The following is a 26,402-nucleotide window of genomic DNA, read 5'->3' as shown; positions in this document are numbered from 1 at the left end:
ACTTTATTAGTTACTTTGTTAATTAGCTAGCAGGCTAATTTAGCAAAGCAACCAATGTTAATTTAAAAGCTACATCCAACATTTCACCTTGAGGCAGGAATTATGTTGTTTGTCCCGCCCTCCTCGCCATCAATTGGTCAAGTTCCCACCCCAGCACCTGTCAATCATCTTGATGAGACGTCTACCTTGAAACATCACCTATCCTGAGGCTGTGGTAACTGGAATCCAAACAGCCTCCGCATGGGTTGAAAAAGCAGATGGTAAACGCAGCCAAAAACAGCTATATGCAATATTACTTTTGCTGTAGAGAAAGCTTTGGAGGTTTAGCGCTGGATCACATACTCTTCTTCTAACAGTTATGATTGTCTCTTATTATAGATTAATACAAACAATCAGGTTTTGTAGTGTGAACCATTTAAAGAAAATCACCCGTGTTATTGAGTTTTCGCTCAGCTCTATCATTTCTGAGTTCATTCAACCCCTAGACCTACTTAGTGTTGTTAGATAATATGTAATTTAAAGACACATTACCTTCTATTACTCAGAGAATCCTATTCATTTAGAAATTCCATCAAATTACCTCAATATCTAAACATCATCATCAATCCAAAGCCATAATACATCACTGCAGCAGTGTCAGCTTTCAGCTGGGGAATAGCTTGTAGAAGTATTCGAACAAGAACATTATGGTTCACATTAGACTTGACTGCTGTAAACTTTAATTCGGCAGATTTCAACAAAACACTGCAAAGTAACTTTGCATTCTCACTGCATTCACCTGACAATTGATATTTCAAAATATGAATTTCCAAATCAATCCAAATCTAAAACAAGGTAACAGTAAACATGTTGTCGCCTGCTAAAGTCATGATCTGGATCATCAAAATCTTCAACTGATCCTTGAGCCAAGGGCTATCTGTCTACAAAATTTAATCGAAATCTATTACTTTTTGAGATATCTTGCTAAAAAACAAACAGACGAAAACAGACTGTAACCTCCATACTTCATTGGCGGAGTTAATTCTGATGATAGAAAATACCCACAGAGTTCCTTAAATGCTGTCAGTCTTTTCTAAGTTAATTTTACCTTTGTTTACTGTATGTCAGCTCTTTGTGATTGTGATTCTGATCCTGATTAACAAACAGGACCTGATGTTTCTTTGCTTAGCATTAAAGAGATTGGGGGTGGAGGTCCTGTGATTGGCTGCCTGAGATCTAAGTACATCAAGTCACAGAAACAGCAGATAAGTCCCTGAGCTATGAGTCACCTTGGGTCAAACAAAACGTAATTAAACACTAACTTGAACATTATAACTCTTAGTGGGAGCCTTCGTTATATCTGGCATAACTGCTCCCTTCGTCATCATCATTATTATTTTCCTCCTCATCATAATCATCATCACCATAATTACCACTGTCATCATCCTTCTCCTTTTCCTCCTTTTCCTCCTTCTCCTCCTCCTCATCATCACATCACTATCATTGTCCTCCTGCTCGTCATTGTCGACATTATCACCACAATCACGATAATCATCATCATCCTCAACCTCCCCCTCCTCATCATCAGTATCATCTTCCTCCTCCTCCTATCACAGTCATAAAGGCTAGTATCATCATCATATTCATCATCACATCACCGTCCTCATCGGTGAAGAACAGTCCCTATATGATGTGTGAAACAATAACATCCATACAGCTGGACAGAATCAATTACACCCTATCAAGCAATTAAGCTGCACAGTGATTGGGACTAATGGATGAAAACCCATTTCATGCCTTGTCTGTAATGTGTCTGACCCCTCCCTCCTCGTCCTGTCTGAGGTCATCAGAGCACACAAACTCAATTTGATTCACACGCTGTCCAATCCTAAAGACATAATTAGACCAGTGAAGATGTACGAGCGACTGGTAATCGAATCAGGCGGCGAGTGGATTCCTGCACTCAAACGACCGGCCTGAGAGCAATCAGACGAGTATGTTTGAGCGTGTCCACTAGTTCTGAGTGTAAAAAACACAATATGCTTATTCATAATTTGTTTGTTTGTTAAAAAGAATGCAATGAGGAAAGAATGCCTGTCACGGTGAATCAGATAATAAAGCAAAGTGTATTATCTGAATGGTGTTATCGTAAAATTGAGTTTCCGCTGCCATTCTGCGTCTGAAAATACAACCTTTTGTGTCAAAGTGTTTTATGTTATAGCAGCTGATGTGTCAGTGTCTTTTTAAAGATGAATGGCGAAGGAGTTAGCGAGAGTCAACGTGTATCCATCATTAGTTTTTCTGCTACGGGATGTAAAAACCTGCGAGGCTGATTGAATGTCTCTCGCCCCTTCTCAGTGTTGCTGATCCATGGCTGTCCCGGGGACTTTAGCTTAGTCACTTTGATGCTAATGGCATCTCATAGTGCCAAGTTTGCCAACCTCTCAGCAGTATAAAGAATATGAACCGCAGCTTTTTCCATGATGAAAAGAAGATAAATATCTTTCAGAGTTTAACCTTATGATAAAAAGGAGGACCTAAGATTTATTCTCAGTTGACTATGCATATGAAGATTTTACTGAACACAAATGTGTTAATTATATCATTTGTATACTTTGTCCAGTTTTCTACATGTATTCTGTTATTACTCCCTGGCTGCAACCCATATTGCATATTGGATAGCCCAATTCATGGATATGCAAAATGGAAACTCTACTTGGCAAAACTAGTCCACGATGGTACGAACTCCTGCTACACGCAATAAACCCCCAAAAAAAGGTATATAATTACATAAAAATATTTGTCACCTGCCCAGCATCAGCAAGCCAGGGCACCCCAGCTTGACTGATTTTTAAACAGGTAACATGAGATGGTGCTCTGTAGTTGTGTGGCATGTTCCCAGTACATATACTCCAACACCAAATCCCTTCGTTTGAGTTTTATTGCTCCACATATAAACCAACAGACTAGAATATTGATGCATCTATAAATATAGATGAAGACAGATTCTGAGTGGATTGTGTGTTTGTTTGTGGTTGATATACAAGCCATGATGGTGTGATCTGTAGGCCTACACTACACACTTGTATTGCACCAAAACAAACTGTAATGACTGCAAGATAATCAAAACCGCTTTTTAGTCTGACAGCATTTACTCACATTAATTTTGAATGGCTCTGCTCCACTATAAGAAATATTCCTAAATTATAATATTACACCAACCGCCCAGGCTGTATTCTAATCAATCCCACCTCACCTGCCCTCCTCTCCTCTCCAGCATTATCATATCTTCCACAGCTACTTCAAAATTCATAACGCTTCAATATTGATAAACAACCACTAGTAGTAGCAATACACTGTGAATTAGACTTCATCATTTTCGTAATGAAATATTACTGAACTACGGGGGTCACAAGGCAGTTTGCTTGCATCAACAATATTTGCAGATTTATTGACTTCTTGTTGCAGCTAAGTCTACCACAAGAATTATGATCTGAATATGAATTTGAATGTGGATTGAGTTGTTATTGCTGTTGACAGACAGAAAACTCTTGAGAACCTGCGCTGAGTTCCACTAGAACGCCCTCTTGAAAACAGTTTTGTTGCAGTAATCACTGATGTCAATTATCTCTGGGGGTAAAGTGGCCGCGTTCCTGTCACTGCTCCGCTTTACCTTGAAATAACTTTTAATCCTGGTTGGGCTCGGCGACTTTGGAGAGTAATTAAAAGCAGTGCACAGACTTGTTAAGTTGCCCACACATCACGTCTAGGACAGAAGGTTAATTGCTTTAGATACTTTTTTTAGTCACCTGGAACACGCAGTTGTGAAATGAATATTAATTTTGTTTTGCTGCCTTCAGCCTTTTCACTTTGTGACCTTTTACGGCCAATTGTGATGAGAGCGCTCACTGAGTCACACTCTGAATAGATGTGGTTTCGCGAGAGAAAGAAGCGCTCCGAGGCTTAACCATAACAAGAGGAAAAAAAAACAAAACAGGAGGGCAAGCTTTCCTTTTGGGAGTGCTATTGTTTTTCTTCTTCTATCACTTTCAGTCTAGTTGGGATATGCGCTGCGATCATCCTTTGTCTTCACCTGTCAAACCAACGCTGCTCAGTATCAGACGAGCTGCACGAGTCCATCTGGAGATCTGGGGCCGTATCCACAAAGCTTCCTAGTACTAGGAGTTGGTCCTAGTGGTGAAATTCTAAGAAAACTCTGAGAGTGATGACATTTTCTAAGATAAACGCTATTCACAAAGCATCTTAGCCCTTAAGAGAGCTCCTAAGGTGGAAAACTGTTAAGAGTAGAGAGGAGGACTTTTAGGAACTTAGGAGTTTCTTAAGGAGAGGAGAAAATGGCTCAAAGACGCAGAAAAGACGCATTAATGCTATTATTATTATTATGAAAGTTATCACAATGTTAAGATATTTAGCAACAGGCAAACAGTGCAGCAGTAATAATTTAGGTTTATGCAACCACATAGTAGAACAATCACACAAACCATCACAGCTCTTTCACAGCCTGTGATGCAACCTGTTTAATTCCCCTTGGACGTACACCAACAGAATGGCAGCTATGGATACAGCAAGTTTTCTCTGTATTGTCTGGTCACTGATGGGACACATGTCCGCATCATCTGCAATATACTCATGTACAAAAATCCTATTCATATAGGCTTGCCAATATAGTCTATAAATGATACTAATACTACTGAGTCTTGAGCCATTTTCACCAAATCTTAACATCAAATTAGTAAAGTATAATAACATTACTGCATTTGCCCAAATAAAGGCATAATGCGTCAACCTGTGAGGACCGTACAAGTATTAAAAAGTACCGTTCGTATGGTTTTCAAAGATTTTGTCCAATGAGCTCTATTTTTATATTATTTTTGATAGTATAAACAAATCACGCGTTAATATCGAGTAAATTGTGTTTTATCTTGTGTGATTTCTTGTGTTCATTCTGGATGACAAAAAGAGGCGTGTTGATTTTTCTTGATCAACCAATGACAGCGTCCAAAGAGAGCATCGCAACGGGGTCAACCACACCTCCTCACTGAGATAAAAGTTCTTGTCCATTCCTTGCTCAGAGTCGCTCTGAGAACTTTCCTAAATCACTCCTAAGCTAGGACTCCTTGCTGAGGAATTTTAGGCTAAGATAAGACTCTCTGAGTGGACTCTCAGAATGTTTGTGAATACGGCCCCTGAAGAACGCTATAAATGCTTTGTAGAAGAAGTCACACAGATACCACTATCATGTTGTTCTGTAAGATATCACCGAAACCTTTGTAGTTTTGTAGTTCCATTCCTCACTCCAAAGAAACGCTCAGACAGCTGACATACATGAAATACCCAGATAAAACTGTTTGAAAATGTCATTCAATCACGATTATTAGAAATTTGGATCTCTAAAGATTATATTAACAGGGTTCTGGTGTATTTCATATTTTATAGCGTAGCATCCACCATGTATGACTGGAAAATACTCACTTGAATAAAAAAAAAAAACACTCAATTATATGGAGTAGACCTGGGTCAACCAGTAAATAATTTTGTTTGTGCAGCGCTGTGTTGAAGTACCAGATGGGCTGGGTGTGCTGCATCAGGACAATTCAGATAGTGTCAAGTAAGGTGTTAATCACAGAAAAAATAAAACTAAATTAATAACTGTGTGTCTAAAAGGCACTCGTTTCATTGACCTGCCTGTCAAACACCACCCACATGGCACTCCATGCAGGTTCACACAAGGAAGGAGAGGAGACTTAGTTTTGTTATTGAATTGCACAGTCAGTGAAGGATTTAATTTCTATTTCAAAGACATTTTGCTGTCTTAAGTTCTTCAATCAATATTGATGATATTATCCTCAAAACTATTTCTGTTTGTTGGTGTATTTTTCTTTGACCAAACACAGATGGAGTGACGTCACATTTCCATCGCAGTTATACTGGAGTTTGATAGGAGAAACTTTTTCAGCTACTTAAAACATCAGTGGTGAGCGTCAGGTTTTGGTGTCAGTCCCTCAGAATCAAAGAGCGAGGGCTTCTTTCTAGAGTCGCCATTTTGCACCAAGAGACGTTCCACAATCATACAGGGAGAAATACTAGCAGTAGCCTTAATAGACCAGAATGCAATGCAGCCACAAGACGTTGAGTTTTGAGTAAGGGGCGCGACTGGAAAATCTCTCGCTCCATTGTTGCTATCGCTATCCCTCTCTCTCCACCTGCACATACTGTATAATCCACAGCTGAGTGCAACAAGTTCACAGCTTCTCTCTGGGGGGTTGTCGAAAGGCATTCTGGGAAAGTTTAATGAAGAAGTAGATGAGGCAGGTTGAGGGGAACCTGGATACATCAAACAAGCAAATCACAACTCTTCATCACAAAATAACTCCTGAAATTGAACATCATAAATTGATGACATCTAACAGTTTTTCCTTTTAAGAGGGCTCATAACTTCAACAGAATACGCTTTACTTTTTCACACCACAGCAGTCATTTTGTCGGTGCTGTGCCACAGTGACGGCCGCATCGCCTCCCATGAACCCCCCTCCTCTGGATCGATGGGGCTTATTTATTGTGTACGGCTCCAGACGCTGCACCCCCCTGTCTCTGCTGCTCTACTGGGCTCTTGTAAACCATTTTACAGATGGGGGTGGTGGTGAGTATAAAATAAACCTTGGGGAGGATTTGTTGCCGGAGATGTATGAGCCCCTCCAGGCTAGGTCGATTAATACCTCCACCCTCCTCCTCCTCCGTTCACTCCTTAGCTATATCCTCCTCTCCTCCCTCGTCTACCCACACACACACACACACACACACCCAGCCGCTGCTCTGAATGACAGCCGCATAGTTTAATAATAAGCTCCAGAGCTGCATGGCCCCTCGGCAGCCATCATAGCTAACGGCAAGACCTTCCTCGCGAGTGACAGCCCGCACTCAGCGAGCCCCGTGGGGAGAGGAGCCTGTGGATGGCCGAGGGGAGAAGAGTTCGGCTTCACAGTGAGTCAGCGCTCGGAGAGGAAAAAAAAAAATCACAGGTTATACTGCGTGGGTTTGTTTACTTATCCGCCTCGCGCCACACCGCACATCTGATATGTGCCGACACCTGCCACCGGCTGCCAGGGTTTGAATGATATTTTGATAATGTGAGGTGATCTGTTTCAAATCCTGTTCCCCCGCTATTATTCTCTGGTTTGACGAATACATGAGGTGTTCACTGGTTTGAAAAAAAAAAGTTCGATTGACACTTACACAATGATTGATAGCACAAAATTGACACAAATTGTAATTGTAGTAAGGAGGTATAGGTCATTTAAATCCTTGGTTGACAAAAAAATCACTTCTACAGACTGGACCCTCAATATTTTAGAGATACTGAATGATAAACGTCAGGCAATGAATATTTTTCTTATATAATACAGTATACACTACCAGTCAAAAGTTTGGACACACCATCTTTTTCTTTATTTTTACTATTTTCCATCTTTTAGAATAATAGTTAAGAAGAATTTGCTGCATGTCCTCCCCTCTCACTCTCCCATACCTTCCTGTCTATATCTCACACCGTCTCTATCTAATAAAACATAAAAAAAACTGCCTAGAATAATATTTAAGACATCAAAATTATGAAATAACACAAATGGAATTATGCAGTGACCAAAAAAGTGTTAAACAAATCAAAATGATGTTATATTTTAGTTCTGTAAAGTAGCCGCCCTTTGCCTTGATGGAAAGGCAAAGGCTTTGGAAAGAAATTCATACATAGGCATCAACTTCACTATTTATATTTGTCTAAGAAACACATTTTAAGCATTTAAGCATAAGCCTTTAGATCAAAATGGCTTTAAGGTAATGAAAAACATTCAATCAGGTGTGTTCAAACTTTTGACTGGTAGTGTATATGCGTATAATAATTTTGAAACAAACAGTTCAACTGCAGCTAATTAAGTGACGGTTATAATTGTCCCCTCATTAAATATATATCTCGCTATCTTTTCAATAATAGATGACCTTTAGGTGATTCCTTGATGAAATCTGAACTGATGTTTCTCTCACTTGCTTCCAGTACAGACTGCAGTTATGCTGCCGAGCCGCGGCACAGTGTGCAGCGCTGAAACCTTGAGGAGAGATTAGATGATGACTTACTGCTGTGGCTGCTCTCTCTCACTGGACAGAACTCACACTGTGGGAAAACTGTGGGAGACTCATTGGGATCATTATAGGGGAAATTATTTGCGTTGTTCCAACCCAGAGTCATTTTAACTGAGATGGGATTATATGTCCTTTGAACCTGATGGTACCTCCTACCTTGTATTTATTTGATTTTTTTTAACATATTTAATATTGACTATACATGTAATCCTGTAACCCTGACGAAAACTATTGCAGCCGAAATGTGCTGATTTTGATATTAAGCAAGAGTAGGTAGCTGAATTCTTTTCACTCTTCTGTTTTTCCAGTACCTTGGTGGAGCTGCAAGGCTGCGGACATTTTCAGGAAATGAGCATGAACTCTGAAACATAGATTACATGTTGCGAACACGAAGTCTGTGAACATTATGTTCCTCCACTACAAATTAAATTATGGGACAATGGCACAAATCAGATTATTGGAAATGCCATTTCCTCTCATTCGTCACATGAAAAGGTTTGCTAACAGTTAAATTATTAAGGCAAGTAAAACAACTTTGTTAAGGTTAGGGTAAGGTTTTGGTCATGGTTAAATAAGAAACATTTTAGCCAAAAAAGAAGACTTTACTCAGTAGAAAACTTCCTCACAAGTTGGGAATTGAACCTGTTTCCAGAGTTGAAGACACGTATTTCTCACACTTTTCTTGCGGAAGCATGTATTTGCATTTGAAGATGTGCTCATTTTACTAAATTTTGGGAGACCGTGCTCAATTACAACTGCTGTGATTAGTATTTCATCCTTTGAGCCACCTAAGTCAAGACGAGAAACGCTGGGTCAAGTCAGACCTGAGGCGTTAGACGTTTGAGGACCTTTACAATCTAGAGTTAAATCGTTCGTAATGCTCGGCAGAAAACAAACAAGGCGGATTAGATGGAGAAATGTATTTTTGAAAATTCTGAGTCAACATCTAATAGTGGCCGAGACCAAGATGTCAGAAAAGTGGTCTGGAGACTGGATCCAAGACCGACAGCGGACTCAAGTACCACAGCCTGAATATCTGTATGGGTTTCAGGTGGAAATACGACCCTTAACAAAAAAAAATGTCCCAAGACAATTAACAATAAAGAAGGTCAGACTGAGAAAGACTCAGGCTTCCAGACTAGCCTTGAGATCAATACCGAATTCAAGTACTACATCTTCACTTCAGGAGTCTGACACGGTTCACCTGAAGATGGAAAATTGCTTTCTTCCTAAACGAGCAGCCTTTTTCATTTCATTCAGCTGCGGGCGGCCGAGCAGGTGGGGATGGAGGAGCGTTGTAATGTAACGTCCTCTGGGACCGAGCTCTTCGAGGAGCTTTACCTCAATCAACACAAACAATTGCATGTTTTATCACGTTCGCTCTTAAAAGGCAATTAAAAAAGCAAGAGGCGAGAGCGGAGGATATGCCCTCCAGGTTGATGAATTGGAGAAGCATCTGTAATTGTTTCTGAAGGGTCTTTTTTCCCCTATATGTGATATAATCTTACTGTAATGTATACATGATGAATTTTGATATTTACTAGCCCACACCTATGCATATATATATCATAATTTTGTATGTATACCGACTTGGTGTAACTGAATCACTAGGCACAAATTTCATATAATTCCAAACAGAAACTTATCTTCATTGAGTTTACTGATAATTTGTTTCACAACAATGCAGCAAAGTGCAACACATCTCCAAAATCTTGCCCCAGCAAATGATATACGTACCCACTTCAGTTTTTCATTTATTTATTTTTCAAGAGTATATAACAAGCTGAGATACAGAACAGGTATCTACCAGGCATCTTCATCATCATCCTGTCCTTCACTTATCATCCATACTGCTGGTGTCAGTCCGCTTAGATGTGAACACAGTCCATTTATCTCACTTTTCCTCAAACTGGCTCTCTGTCCATAGTAAATATCTCTTGATGTATGTCCTATCTATGTTCCTGGTAATAGCTTTCTTTACTGGCTGACAGAAGTATCCTGATCAGATATCTATCATCACCTGAAACAGTATCCTCATTTATGTTTCCAAGATATAATACAGTGCATGTTTTGGGAATCTCATATCCAAGAATACATTTCATCGCCTCACACACATTGTCCCAAAACAACTATAGCTTCTGACAGTTCAAAATATGTTCAATATATGAGTTTTTTACCAAAGAATATGAGAAGTTACACAACAGCAGACAAGAAGTAAGGATAAGATTGTTTTTTATCATGATTACAGCATCCTATTTTTCAATTGACTAATTGTGAGTTCATGACTATTTGCCAACCAAATAGTCATAAAGTGTAGTAGAGTCATAAAGTGGAATATGACAAATATGATGAGATGATAGATCACAGCAAATTTCCTAGGCTTAATTCTGCCAGCAGTGACCTTGATACCACTCGGAAATCAGAGAAAAAATTTGTCCTTTATAAGAAGGTTAAAAAAAGGTTAAAATACACCATAACATCATTACCGGACAGAGAGAACAGATGGCCAGCTGCACTCATGCAAGACCAAGCCCAGTCTTGGTAAACCAATGATTTGATCCATCATTAGATAGAGCAGAGTATTAGCAGTACTTGTGCTGCTTGCTCTTTTTCGTGTTCATTTTGCAGAGGTGAATAAGGATAACATGCATTTATTGAGTGGAATTCATGACAGTAAAGTGGTCTTTTAAGCCTAAGGACACTGTGTGACACTTCTCTTTCAGCTGAAATCAACTGTAAATTCCATGCGTTAACTGTAAATTAACTATAAATAATAGATGATGGGATTATATGTTTATCTCAAGATACGATTCAATACACAATATGGGGTTCATGATTCAATACAACCACGATACGATGTAATAAATAAAAGTTCAATGACAACAAAGTGTGACTGTACAGATTTATGTTTATTTCTGAGCCACAAATCTTTCTAGCAATGGCATCGGCTTGCTAGAATGTAAACAACAATTTAAAAATGTCATTACAAAGTGCAGATAATATAATTCGGATGGAGAGCTTGTGAAATTGGGCAAGCCGTCGCATTTATGATTACTACAGCAGAATAAAATGCAGCTAATATTGGGATTCATTTTTCTGCCCCACGATATGTATATTGCCACATTTTTGTATTGCGATATATTGAATTTCGATATGTTGTCGTCCCATCTCTGATAAATAACTATACATGCCAGCGGTTCTGGAAGTAATACTGACCCAACAAGGTGCCGTTTCCAACCAGCCTACAGCAACATGAACTACTCTGCACTCTCTCCTCATTTCTCGCCCCCTCAAGGTACGATACAACCTGGAAAATAAGGATCTGCCCATTCCTTATGGTTGGCTCTGCTGTGTGAAAGCCCACAGGAGTAAAAGGGGTCATTCTGCCAAGATGAATAGAAAAGGGGAAAGTGGAGACATTGTTTTGGGCCTTGGTCTACCCATAAAGTATTGTTATGGCACCTCCTTTTTAATCAGGGTAAAACCAAACAGCAGCTTCAGCCCGGGATCTTCACCAGCATTAGTGTGATTGATGCGGACCTGCGGGGTGGGTGGGTGGGTGGGGAGGGGTGTTAGAAGTAAGCTTTGTGCTCCACTCTTTTAGCTGAATTCATAGAAAGGAATCCAATTAGGTGAAAGTATTATTCTGGGCTGCAGTTCTTCAGTCTGGTCACTCTTCTGACATCTTGGACCTGTCTTGGTCTTGTGCCGATTTTTGTATATTTTTCTTCTTGCACTGGACAGTTTTATGAATGATAAATGATCATATTTTAGGGATGCTTATACGTTTTTTATGCGTTCGGTTTTTATCCACAGTGTTTGTTCTGTGTCGTTTTTACCCTTGTGTTTACCTGACCGCGTAACAGACTTCTCTTTGGGACAATAAAAATATTGAACTCTAACTTAAACTCGATTTTGACTCAGACTTGTCTCGGCCGCTATTGGATGTTGACTCGATCTAAAAATATGAAAATACAGCTAATTCTAGTGATGTTTGGTTTATCGTTTCTCCAGTAACACAAACAATTTAAAGGATTTCACCTGTAGAAACGTGTATATAGTGATCCTCAAACTTCTATGCATTGGTAAGTCAAAGTCTTATGCATTAATTAGTTGGATGTCGAAGGGTTTAGTACAGCGCTCCTGCAGGTCTACATCTCTGTTGATCCTTAAGAAACTCCTTCAGCATTATTTTACATTTGGAAAGACATGTAGGCTACACTGTTTATTGCCTATTTGGTCTTGGTCTTGAATAGGACTTGATTTCCTTCGACAGCTGAGAAAAAGTCAAAATAATGTTATTTAACCAAACCTCCTGATATTGCTAAAGCTACTGGCAGCTAATGAATTCTAACTCGAAACATTATAAAAAATATTACATCTTGTACAGAGCACTATTACTAAATTTAACCCCAAAATGTCTTTTCTACACAAAATCTACACACTGTGTTCAGCAAATATCAGTTCAAAATGTATTTGTAGAAAATGTGAATCTGCATTACATTTAAACCACATCTTGACTAAAAAAAAACATCTGTGCACATTGCAGTTCAACAGCATCATTTTTTTTTTGTTTCCACGTTAACAAACACAAGTCCCCAGAGGAGGATTATCCATCAACAGATGCCGCAGCTCCATGAGAAAATCTCTTGTAAGATGATTAGATTAGTTGCATTACGAATAATATTCCCCTGTGACTAAATGAAGTTATTCAAGTGGTTTAATGAGTGAGGATTTTCTGTTAGCCTTCAAATTAATTCGTTCACACTCTTCTTGGATTTCAGCCCAACATTACTAATAGTCACTTCTTTTTCCATTTGCCACGGCAGGCTAAATCACTCTATTTGTGCTTGACAGACTTGTTAATGACTTCGATGATTTTCCCACTGAGAGGCTCCTGCTGGATCAGTACTGAGATGTAAATAAGATTTAATTAATTCAGTGTAGTTGTTAGAGAGTGGGATGAAACCCTCGGGTCAAAAAGTATTTGCAAATCCTTTTCACGGTTGCCAGAAAATTTAGAGAATCATCACAAAATGTTTGACTATTTTAAATTTAGTACACTTTTCTGTGATTGACATCTTACCTGACACTATCAGAATTGGTCTGATGCAGCGAAACAAACCCATCTGTCACTCCAAATGCTGAGAAATATGCAAATACTACCCCAAAATTCAAATCTTTGATGTTTCAGAGCACACGAGTGTCTCAAACTCTTGGTTTCGCTGCTTTCCTTGGTTTTAAATCATCAAACCACTCGCTTCTGACAGTGCGTGGGTTCAAGGGATGTTTGTATTCTCTGTCACTGGCTTTGATAACGTCTCCCATCATCACAGTTTGCTTATTATTACAGACTTTCAGTAGAATTGGAGGGCGAGTCTGGCCGGATCAATTAGCTGGCTGCTAGATTATTTTACTCACTTGTTTGTGTGATCTGCATGACACCGACTCCTCCTCACTATTACAGAAACACTTTGTTTTAATGTGCAGATGAACATGCATACACCTGTATTCACACACGCACACATATGCTTAGTGCTTAAACACACACCTACATGCACACAAGCACATTTAATGCTGAATTTGGTATTTTTTTGTCATTTAATTATTCAAATAGTAGGCAGATGACTATATATACGACAGTGGTAGGTTTTGAATTCTGTACAGCTGAAGGCTGTATTGTGATTCTCCTGTTATAGGTTTCTTAGCAAAAAGGCCTGTGTTTGCTAATGGGTACAGTACAAAAAAATCATCAATATGCTGATTTCTATCTGATATCTTTTTTCTTTTCTCTTTGAGTGCCCAAAAGGCTGCAGAGAGTTCAGCACCAGGTTTAGCCAAAATGTTTTAGTACATTTTCTGTCATCATTCCTGTGTAATTTTCTGCTAATGCTGGAGAATGAATGAATGCTTTGCTCTATCTGAGCAAGAATTTATGCTACACAAAAATCTCGGCCAGGCAACTATCATAACTAACTCTTATTTATAAATTAATTTAGAAATGATAGTATCGGTTGAAATATGAATTATAGATAAGTGTTCACTGATTCAATCTTGCATTCATTTAGAATTACATAGATGAACAATAAATGTGTTTTGTAGGCCCGTAATATATGATATGCTGTAAAAAGATTGGAATGAACAACATCTGAGAGTTAAATCAAATGCATAAAACATGTTTTGACAGCGTCCAAATGGCAGGGCTGCTCATTTCTTAACTCGCCATTACCTTCATCATCTGAATGATTTCATCACCCACCGACAACATGTTCCCCATTATTGACTCGTTTCATTCTGACAATTTTGTGGAAGATTTGACACGTTTCAAACCGAAACGCAATCAAGACCACTATAGTTGAGGCTGCTGACGTGACTCAGCCCCCAGTCAGACAGCAGCCATAAATAAAGGAAGAAATATTTCACTTCCCTTGATTATTCAGTCTGAAGCCGACATCTCTGGAGCAGTTTACAATCACTGGGAAAAAATGGATAGGGCATCATTCAAATGGTTTTCAACAGTGACAAGCTCTTCCCTAAGTGAAGAGAGACGTTCAGGATTCACATCGGACCTGCAGTGAACATTCATATGTTAAGTTCACCCAAACTGGTGAGCGGACCTCGTCTCCACATCCTGCCGAGGGAGTCAATTGGAATGAACCGCTCAGCTGCAATAGGCACAAATTTACCAATTTCGGTGTCTTCGCTTATGCCGGTGATTCATTCATTCCACGAAAAAACCCTGTTATTGTGATAACTAAACAGGTTTTGACCCGGACTCTGTCGGGGGGGTGAGAAGTTTACTCCGCTGGAGTCGCTGGGTCGACCTCTTCATTTCTGAAAGATTGATTAAAAGTAGATGTGGACAGCAGCTTGATTCCAGGCTGGCCGGAATAGCCTGAAGGCACGCGCAGCATTTCAAGTTGAATAACTAAACTCTGGAAACACTCGTGCTCGCCACCAGAGGGTTGTGACTTTTGAGGAGAGGGAGTTTTCATAGAGGCAGGCAGACTGGCAGCCCGTCTCTGAAGTTGTGCGTACAAAGTGAGAATAAAGAGGAAATAGGTGTCTAGAGAAAATCACACAAAAGGTGTGTGAAGTATAACAATATCTTAGTATAGCCGCAAGTGGCGATTGAGGGGTCCAAGCACAATTTGATAAGACAGACAGATAGACAAAACATTACAGAAGGTAGAAAGACACACAAAAACTGACATGTTGTGAAGATCGAACATGCAGTCAAACACCGGCTTTGGTGTTGGGCTGTGATTTCTGTCAAGTTAATCTTTTCCTTGCAACCACATTGCTTGTTGTTCACAATGGCCAAACTTTCTATTATTTGTCCTTGATGACTAATGACTTTGGAAAGGACAAGTCTGGATTGGAACCCACAACCTTCAACATGAAAGGCTGATGCTTTACCTACTGAGCCAAACACCTGTTATAGGTTTAATGAGGAGAAACTAATTAAAGGGAGAAGTAGTGTGATACTGCAACCTATGATTGACAAAATGACAGTGCTAATCACTTTATAGAACATTGTAGTACTCTCCATTAACGAATAAATCAACAGTCAAGTCACATGGGCCAGAAAGCAGCTGCTGAATTGATCTCTATGGGTTGAAAGGTCTGGCCGCACCCCAACCAGTGATGACATTCAGGTTTTACCATTGACAGATGATGTCAAACACCTGCTTTGAGTTTTCTGCACAGTGTGATTTAGTCTTTTCATGAAACTTCAAAATGGTCACAGTTCATCAGGGACTTAAACTCACAACCTTGTGGTCCAAAGACCTGAGCTTTACCACTCTGCCAACTTCCACTTTGGTGAGTCTCACAGTGGGGAAACAAAACAAAGAGACAAGTGATAGGTCACAGGTGCTACTCCAACCCATATTGAGAGTCTCAGAAAGAATATTACAACTGTACTAGCGCGCCACATAGAATAACAGTTATGTACGCTTAAGTTTGTTGGGCATCCATGGAAATCAAAACATTTTCTGTAGCTGATACAGTTTTAATAAGGCTCATTAAAACTGTTGACTGTCTTTTGGCACAACTAACATAACTTGTTAACTTCAAAATAACATGGTGGTCATTTCTGTGTGTGTGTGAGTGTGAGTGTGAGAGAGAGAGAGAGAGAGAGAGAGAGAGAGAGAGAGAGAGTCAGTCTATCTGTCTGCCATACCATATTCATGGTACTTCTCCTTTGTCGATTTTCTCAATATATCTCTTAATTTCTTCCTAAATCCATGATCACATGTTTATTTCGTGTACAGTTGCCTAGAAACAAGGGGTGCCACATTCTAGCCACTGGCTCAACTTACCCCGCTCTCCCCTACTGTTGCACCGTGGCAACGAATTGAGAAACTCAATCACATGGACTCCAATTACAGCGAAGACAGGGAATTAATGGCTCTAATAATCTGGTTTTAATTGCTTTCTAATTAGCAGACAGTTATATTTTGCCCATGGCACGGTGACAATAATTCTTGCTGGTGAGTGTGTGTGTGTGTGTGTGTGTGTGTGTGTGTATGTGCTTAGGGACATCACTGCTGAGACTGTCATGTTAGATTGTAGTTTTGGGTGGCAGGCGCATCCAGCATGACAGCAGTGGAATTATAATAATAATAACGATTTATCAACAACAGGAGAGAGTTTCACACACACCCGAGAGTGGAGTGAACACACACACACACACACACACACACACACACACACACACACACACACACACACACACACACACACACACAATCACTCACAACTTTGAGGGGATGTCACTGTTCTGACACAGTGCCAATTTTCCAGGTGACTGCTTGACTATGAGCAACGGGCCGAGGGAAGGTGGACCCAAACCAAAAAAATCCATCTTAAAGGGCAATGCCACCATTTTTCACATGTGGGCCCTATGTATTTTTGTTGCTTTGATCAGAATCAGTATCAGTTTTATTGGCTAAGTAAGGAGTCTGAAATGCTGTTGTGTATGTAGATCACATTAAACATAATGCAACACAAAAACTCTAAAAGTAGCATATAAAAAATTTCACGCAGAAATTTTGCCAATAGATCTCTTTCAGAAGTAGTATGACAAAGAAAGTAGTAAAGGAGTGTGAGTAGAATATAAACAAGTACACATGTTGTGTTGTCCCCCACGTATGATGCAGGCACTCCTTGGGCCAGTCAGATGCATCGTTCCTCAACTTTCATCAAAATTTGCCAGAACGCCAGAACACAGTGCCAAAATGCGTCATCCCTGCAACTTTAGTCAAAATTGCATCTGAGATATTATGTTTGAGTTAAAAAATCCAACTTTAATTATAAAGCCCCCGTCAGGCCAATCAGTGTAGGCTATGTTTTTAAGTCCTGAACACAGTGGCAAAACACATCATCCCTTCAAGTTTTGGTGTTTGAAATATCACATTTCATCGCGTGAGGGACAGAAAGTATATTCAAGTATATATATATAAAAAAGTAAAAATGGAAATTTAGGAATCAGTCTTTTTTCTATTGAGTTTGCGCATGGTTTTCTGTTGGAACCTGACAGGATGAAGCTCCTCACTGCCATAGGCTTCCAGTGTAGCTGAAAATGTCCTTTTTAAAACCATGAAAGCCCAGAAAACATTTGATCAAAGCGTCAAAACAGCCTCTGCTAGCCCATTAAATACACAGCTGAACCGCTTTTCAGAAGAGGAACTGACACCTCAGGCTTTGGCAGGGCATCCAAAATGCGTTGAGTTTTTGTGGGTTTTTGTAGGTCAGTCACGATTAGGATGCCAAACAATGGTGTGAAGTATACCTCCTGTCAGGGCAAGGACACCCACATGTCAAAATAATGGTCAGCGCTGCCCTTTAATTACAGAAAACGCTCATCAAACTGTAAATCTGGCCTCATCACGGTTTGAACAATGAGTGTTTGGGTTTTGAAAAGGTCATGAGGAGAATACATTCAATTACTTTGGAAAAAAACTCCAGTAAAACTCATTCATTTGCCATCAGTTATTTATTAAACTTAGAGGGGAAATAAAACGAAGCGTGGGAACATTGATTAAGAGATTCCATATTCATGCAAAGTGGGTTTTTATCATGGACAAGCTGCCTGCATAGCTTGCTTTCTCTCTGTTTATCAGTTTCTCTTCTGCTCCAGCGCTCCATTACTCTCTCTGCTCGTCTTGTCAAGTACATTTGTATTCCATACTTGTTTGCTTTCCCTCTTTTGTTCTCATCTCCTCTTCGTCTCTTCCTTTCATCACACTTGCTCACTCTTTCTCCCTCTTTGTACTTTCACTGCAAACATCATGCCCTTCTCTCCCTCCTTCTCTCCCTCGTTCCCTTTAGCTTTTCTTTGCATCTGTCTTTACCTGTGATGAGTGTCAGTCTGGTCTCAGCCGCGTTCAGTAATGATTCATGCCATCTTATATTACTGAATTTGAGATGGTGTGGTACTAGTAGTCTTAACGAACAATACATTTATATGTATTGTTGATGTATCCAGACCCATGTTATTTTGGAATTTCTCTATTCTCAGCCTTCTCTGCTAATGGGTTTTAATGGACAAGTACAATACAAGTCTTTGCTTTGTTACAGTCGGCGTTTTTATTAATACGATTCCTTTGTTCCTTTTATCTTAAAGCACTTACAGCATCAATTTCAGATGAAAATATAGCCATGAAAGGGGTTCAAGTCTTTTCGGAATGGTACTGACATGTAAATTGAAATTGATTACATTTATTTATTTACATACCACATGCATGAATTGTTACATTGTTGGAAAGTAGGATTGGCCATCTGGGGATTTGAACCCTAGACCTTTGTATTCTCACAAGTTGAGGCAGTGACAAAGAAGTTAACAATGAAGCCACAACTACCCAGGTGCAGGTAGTTTCTTGATGCCCTCTCCAACCCCGCCCACTGGCTCCTGAGCCAGGAAGCCAAACCAAACTCACAAGCAGAAGACAGAGAGAGGGATGTCACAAAAAGATTCACAACAATTTAACTGTTGGGTTAGATAAAATAAAATTCTGAAAAAAATCACACATCAACCTGCTTTTCTCGAGTGTATTGTCAAATATTTTGGTGAAATTTGTTTAAAAATGAGATGAAATAGAAAATGTTGTGCATACAGTGTAAATTACAGCAAGATATTGAATGTCACTGCGGACTCACCGTTTGACCGATCTGAACACCCTTTGAAACACTTGATATCTACCATCTAGAGAATGTCTCTGACAATTTTGGTAGCATATGAATGAAGACTTGTGGAGATATAGATGTTAATTGTTTTTGCATATTTTGAAAAATATAGTGACGGACTTCTGAATTGACCATAGGTTGCAGTGAGGCAAACTTTTGTCACAATTCAGTGGATGTGCTGAAAGATTTCAGCTCTCTAGGACATATGGGTGATTTATTTAGATTTTTTGAATTTTGGAATGTGAAATGTCAAGAAATTTAGATTTGTTGTCACACCCACTTTAATCAATCATTACCAAATTTTATGCATCGACTGTATCATGACCCTAGATCGTACGAATCCATGTAGCCGATTACGAGATATAAACTTTTCGGATTTGTGGCCCCCCCTACTGTTCAAGATTAAAACAGCTGTGCACATGACACATAGTCATTGATGATATCTGAACAAGTTTTGTGATGATTGGACAATTGGTCATGAAGTTATGACAATTTAGCTGACAGGCCACGCTGTCTCTCAAATTGAAAAATTAATATCTTCAAAACGACAGTAGATATCAACAACCTTTTAACAACTTTTAATAAGATAGGTCTGTAGATGCTACATAAAAATTTTGGTGGTTATTGGTCACACGGTGTAGGAGGAGATGTTAAAAATGTGTTTTTCAAAACTTTCAAAATATCTCAAAAACTTTCCAGGCGAACCTTGAGGGTCCAAATAGCAAAGTTGTAGAGTATGATCACCTGTATAATGTGGACCAAGTTTCGTGAAAATCGGACTTATGGTGTGGAAGTTATGGCCTTTAAGGTAAAACCTTTAATTATAGCGCCACCTTCAGGCCGATTGGGTTCATTTTTCTGGACCTAGTAATGGTTAAAAATATCTGTCATTGAGCCAAATTTGATGTCTCTGTGATGTACCAACTCACAGGAATTTGCGCCAATGTGGCAGGAAAATAATAATAACAAACCGGCACAAAAACAAGAGGGTTTCAGCCCTACGGGCTTGAACCCCTAATAAACTGCTAAAATTGTGAGAAATGCCAAACTACATTGAGGAGAAAACTATTTTGACTGGCTTGTAAACACAATTTTAAACCTGTTTATTTCAGTTGTCCAATTTTTACATTGATAACTGTGTGATTATTTTGGGTGATTTTGAATATCGGCTATACTTTTAAAATAGCTTGCCAAGTTATCAATAAAGTGATTCTTAAAATTTCTGCTCACTTTTCAGCCTGGTGCAGAGTTCTTATTGACTCTTATTGAGAAAACAGTGCAACTAGTGGATCAAAGTGGAAATTTCTGTTACTGAATGCCAACGATATTTTGTATAAACCAAATTACATAATCCAGAAATATTAATACTCATTGAGTGCTTGCTTATCTTGTATGGAGACATTTTTCCTCAGTTGCTGGACAATGGAAATAGAAACTATCTTCCTAAACAAGGAACTAATTTGGTTTTTAGTTTAAGTTAGTAAAATTCAAATTGCATTTCATTTTATACCTGTAATTTTTAGATTGGATTACAGAAATGCAAGTATATTGCATTTTCACCCTTGAAATGGTATGTATATGCCACAGTTCAAAACTCATCTGAAATTAGTTTTTAACGGCAGATTTTCAAAAATTTAACAAGATACAACATAGTGTGTCAATATGTGTTGTTAAATGTTGCGCTGAGAAGTAAACCACGTGTGTGTTGTCCCAGACTAGACAAACAGATGTGTTGAAAAAGAGTGCTGTGTTTCTGTTGGATAAATCTTTACCCCTCGCTGACTCTGTTTGAAAACCAGCTGGACTGAAACCAAATCAGTGGTAATGAGGCGACTGGGACCGACCTCTCCGCCGAGTAACCAGATGCAGCAGCGCTCTGCTAACGGGGTAATGGGTAGATCTCTGCTAACGGCTAGTATGCTCGAATCACATCAGCAGGCTAATGGTTTGGCCTGTAGCCCCACAATGAAGCTGTGTCTGCACATGATGAGCAGTGTCATGCGGCTGCGCTGCATCGTGAGAAATCATTGCTGTGTTTGAGGAAACTGGAACCTGTACAGAGAAAAAAAACAATTCACCAAGACCGCTTGTCTGCAATTTGTCTGCTGCTCTAGGGCTTCAAATGTTTTGTGGGCCTGTAATTGTGTAAAATCTAATTGCTATATATTCATATTGATGAACAAAAGGATCAAGAAGCACATCTTCACTATGTATTTGGACAAGTTCCTATCAGGAGCTTCCTGAAGACCTTTATCCTTAAGCTTTTCTCTTAAAATGTATTGCTGCAAGGAAACCTTTTAGTGACAAAGTAGTGAACGTTCACACCTCCCCAATGTCTGCAGCACAAACTGCTTTTTAAGGTTTAATGAGCATTTTCTCCGCAGAAAACAGTCATTAATTTGTTCTGCAGGATGGCGAGGCATGAATCATCATAACAACCATACGGGAAGAATGAAAACTACCTCTGAGGATTATGAAGATTCTATTCAATTACGAAATAAAACTCACGTGGCCTGAATATAAATCTCCATGTCACATTAACAGCAGTTTCATGAAATCACAGTTTCATGGAATTTACTCTTTAAAGTCAAAATCCAACATGAAGCAGAACTCACATATGTTACGTTATTCTTGGACTTAAGTGATTCTGATTTGTGAATGGTGTCTCTATATGCACTGAAAATGCATTGAAAGCGCAATGCACCACTTAATGAAATGTCAGCTTACTATCTTGGAGACACTTTCTCCAAGTTACATTCTATTGGCAACTTTTTAGCCATTACTTTACCGAAAAACAAGCCGTTATCACCACAATTCATCACCTCTGGCCTCATTAAAGCAAACAAAGCTTCGAAAACTTTCAGTACGAATATTATGTGGGATGTTTTCATCTGAAATATCCCCACAGTATCTATTTTTTATTTTGTCTGTAATGAATAAAATATTTGAGTAAAATAAACTGGCGTTTCCTTTTCTCTCTGTGGTTTCTGTTTTGAGCTTGTGGATCTTGCCAATTTTTATTTCACTGACACTGGAGTCAAATGGGGAATCCAAGCCTGTAGACAAAGTGAAATTTTGAATGAAAGGTGCGTTCAGTCTTTCACAAATGTTCATACTTGGGGCTGAAAATGTCAAACCTTGGACCTAAGCATGATTAATTCAGTATCAAAAATACATTTCAGTGTGAATGCTGTCTGCTGTGCGTCCTTGACAAAAAAAATCTCTATAAAAACAAACATGAGCCAAACATTAAGCCGAAGTTTGCTTTTTGAGCCAAAGTTTGCTGACACCTGAGATTAGCAGAAAGTGAAAATCTTTGTAATTGAATTGGAGCAGTAGACCTGAACTAAACTCTTATAACTCTTAATAAACTGCACTAGCTAAATCTTGTGTCTAAATGTAAACAAACACACTAAGAAGTACTATTCTCCACACACTTGCCTCTGTGTGGGGAAGGGTTTCCACAATTGTCCTTCTGTTTCTGGCTATAACCTGGCTTGTATGACACTGGGATTTAAAATGTCAGAATTATTCAGATGTAATTCTCTAACAGCTCGTTTCCTCATCCGGCCCGGATCGCCTTTTGTAAATAAGTGTGTGGATATCTGTTTTCCTCAGCAGCAAATGATGTCCCAAGCAAAACAATTACCGTACATTCTGAAAGGCTGTTTAGTCACAGTGTGATTCACATTAAAAGCATTGCAGGAAAATGGATAAACGCTAGATGAGACTGACTAACGCGTGACTCAGGCATGACAGATGAGATGAGTCAGCAGGTACTAACTGAAAACGTCTGTGCGACTACCTGCTCAGTCCATGTAATGTAATTTATCACATAGCGTGCTGATTTTTTCTTCCCTTAATTGAGGGGAAGGATTGATTGAGCTTTTCCTCCATTTTGGAAATCATCACAGAAGTTGTTTTTCTCCAAGTTCAGAGCGAATGCACCATAAAGCCATTGGAAGGTCAGCGACTGGGGGGTTCAAAGTTCAATTTGTTTGAACTTTGAGCGCTGGGTGATGTGTGCCGCTCACTCTGGATTCAAGGAACCTTTTTTTTTTGTATTTTTGAAACATAGAGTATCACTGTATCCGTTTCAACACATTAGCAATCATGGCTTTTTAAAGAAAAAACAATTAACATTAATCTTGTTTGTTTCTTTCTTTCTGTCTTTCTTTCTTTCCTCCTTGCCTGACTTTCCTTCTTTCTCTCCTTTCTTTCATCCTCTGAATTTCTTCTTTCTTTCTTTTTCTTTCTTGCCTTTTCTGCTTTCTTCCTTTTTTTCTCTTTCCTCCTTTCTGACTTTCCTTCTTTCTGACATTCCCACTTATTTTCCTTCATCCTTTCTTGCCTTCTCTTTCCTTATTTCTTTCTTGCCTTCCTTCGTTCTCTTTCTTTCTTTCTTTTTTTTTGACTTTCCTGCTTTCTTCCCTTCTTTTTCCTCCTTTTTGACTTTCCTTCTTTCTGACAATCCCATTGACTTTCCCTCTTCCTTTCTTTCCTTCTTTTCCTTCCTTCCTTCCTCATCTACAGGTCTGATTGTCGGCGCCTTGATGGTCTGCTGGCTGCCCAACCAGATCCGTCGCCTGATGACGGCGGCGGTGCCCAAGTCCAGCTGGACCATGTCCTACTTCCGCAGCTACATCACCCTTCACCCGGTGGCCGACACCTTCTTCTACCTCAGCTCCGTCCTCAACCCCTTCCTGTACAACCTCTCCTCCCGGCAGTTCAGGGAGGTGTTCGTCCAGGTGCTGCGGTGCCGCCTCACCATCCAGCACGTCAACAGGCGCACCGTGCAGAGCGCCGCCTCCGCACGCTCCCTCCGGCCCCTGCTGCTCAAGTCGATGCGTCGCAGCAGGGGGAACGGCTCCACCCAAGGAGAAGAGAAAACCCCTCCGTCCTTCACCACCTTTCAGAGCAACAGTGACTCCGGAGTGGCTTCAAACACTCAGGAGTCCCTCTCTCTGACCGAAATGTCGGATTTGACTCCCCAAACAAAGACAAACGTACCAACAGAGACTGAAATATAAGGTGCTGCACAGTTTAATTCAACACTAGAAACAGGGGGAAAGAAAACATGACACAAACCGCTGTGTTGTGCCTCCAGAAACAAAGATAGGGATATTCTTTATACACATCTTTAAACACAACACAAAGAGTTAAATTTGTGATTTCCATGAAAAGACCACACTGAGTTGACAATTTGGCACAATAGAAAAGCATCATGGGACTTCTCAAGGGCATATTTAACTTATGGTTAAGAAACCTGAAACTGTCATCATTTCAGAAGAGTTATACAAAAGCTTAAACATTTAGGGGTTAGGTTAGGTTAGGCATGAAGCCCCAGGGGTTTTGGTCAAAGTTCAGGTTAAAGATACCTCCAAATGAAGAAGAACTTTGGGATCAACTGCCCAAATCAGCAACACAGAAATATTTATCATGTTTTTAGCTTAAGATTAATTCACAGTTTGAACCATGGCCACACCAACTAAAAATAGCATAACTATAGATTGGCCCATTGGTCACCTTACCAAATATGTGATGAGATGATTGACACATCTCTGTGAGTCCAGTAGTTAGCTCTGTCCGGTGTTCATGCTAACACTTTAGCATACAGTAGGCCTATGTTACATAATCATAGGCAAACAGCATTGACTTACAAGTGAGATAATGCCTGCCAAGCTTGTTTAATGGATTGGTAAAATAGACATTTGACAAAAACAACACACTTTCAATGCCAGAAGATCTCTCTTCCTATGAGACTTTGACTGTAACTTGTTTTGTTTACACAGGAAGTGAGCGTAGTTAGCCAGACAGCTAAAGGTTTTGCACAGTTGTAATGGACTTCACTAATGATGAAGATTGAGATTTTGTTTTCAGAAGTTATGAATCTACAGGCCATTGAGTAGGCTAAAAACAATTACCAATTTTGGATTACTAGTACTTTGGATCATGCCATCGCCTAATGATTACTTAACATACTATGCTAAAGCGTTAGCATGTGAACTGGACAGAATACAGAGATGATTTTTGTGCCAATCCTCTCGTTACATATTGGGTAAGATGATCAATGGGACAAACTCCCTGTGTAGTCCTTTAAGTCGTCCATTATCCCAGACAGTCCTAGACATTACAGATGTCTCCAGTGTAGAAGTCCCACATGTTTCTGCATGCTTGCTGCACTACTGTTCAGAAGGAACTGTTCGGAAAATTCAGACTGTGTTCCCTTTTCAGCCATCAGAAGGTGTAAAGAATGATCTGGTAAGTAGTTTGAAAGGGGTTGTGTGTGTTATAAAAGCTTATTCAGCTGTATCTACAACATTTGAGGACAGATACTGCAGTGGCTGCTGCAGAAGTGGTGAAGGAGCAACATGATCTCATAATTAGTTGTGAAATGAGCACAAACTTACTGTGGACAAAAACTTTGTGAAAATTATGTTCCTCCACCACAAATCGGATTCTGTGACAAGAGCAGGATTTGGACACGGCATTTTCAGCTAAAGTTTGGTTAAAAATGGTTAAGTTTAGGCAAGTAAATCCACTTTGGTTAGGGTTAGGGAAAGGCTTTGGTCGTGGTTAAATAAGAAAAACTTTCACAAAAAATTAAAATTTGGTAGAAATTTCCGTCATACAAGTTGGGATTTAAACCCGGAACCAAACTTATCCGCCCATCCACCACCCTGACAACAACTTTTTGTGCCACCAACACCTAATTTGGTGTTAACGAGTCATGTTCATTTAATGTTTTTCTGTGAGATCAGGTTGTGGAGGAGAGTTGCAGGGTAGAAACTTTTCTGAAGGTACAATAGTTTGGTTTCTCCTCAGAATTCTCAAATGTTTTGCCAAGTAATTCAGTTTAATATATGGACTGGCATGTATGTTTTTGTACAGTCTGCACATATCTTTCCAAGATCATGAAACACTATCATTTTATATGCTTTTTTTTAAATTCAGAAATATACAGCAAAATGTGTGATTGTTCCATTTAATGGTATTCATATAACTTATTTAACAGGATAAGTCTATGCCACTGAGCGTGAATTATAAAGCTCAGCTGTACAGTAAATCTTCCCTGCAAG

At 39.4% G+C, this 26,402-nt stretch overlaps 1 protein-coding gene across 1 annotated transcript in view; it reads left to right on the top strand.

Annotated features, from left to right (window-relative positions):
* gpr39 (G protein-coupled receptor 39) overlaps nucleotides 1–24,353 on the top strand; it is a 30,083-nt gene extending 5,730 nt beyond the window's left edge. The window contains exon 2 of the mRNA XM_071542830.1: nucleotides 23,857–24,353. Coding sequence (XP_071398931.1) covers nucleotides 23,857–24,353 — 497 coding nt within the window. The remainder of the gene's footprint in view (nucleotides 1–23,856) is intronic.
* Nucleotides 24,354–26,402: the final 2,049 nt, after the last annotated feature.

The sequence above is a fragment of the Centroberyx affinis genome, unplaced genomic scaffold (genome assembly GCF_046629955.1).
Source record: "Centroberyx affinis isolate AG114_WGS23_722 - 3 ecotype Tasmania unplaced genomic scaffold, CSIRO-AGI_Caff_v1 ptg004190l_1, whole genome shotgun sequence".
NCBI lineage: Eukaryota > Metazoa > Chordata > Actinopteri > Beryciformes > Berycidae > Centroberyx > Centroberyx affinis.
The sequence above is the reverse complement of the archived record's forward strand: the minus strand, read 5'-3'. Positions and strand labels throughout refer to the sequence as shown.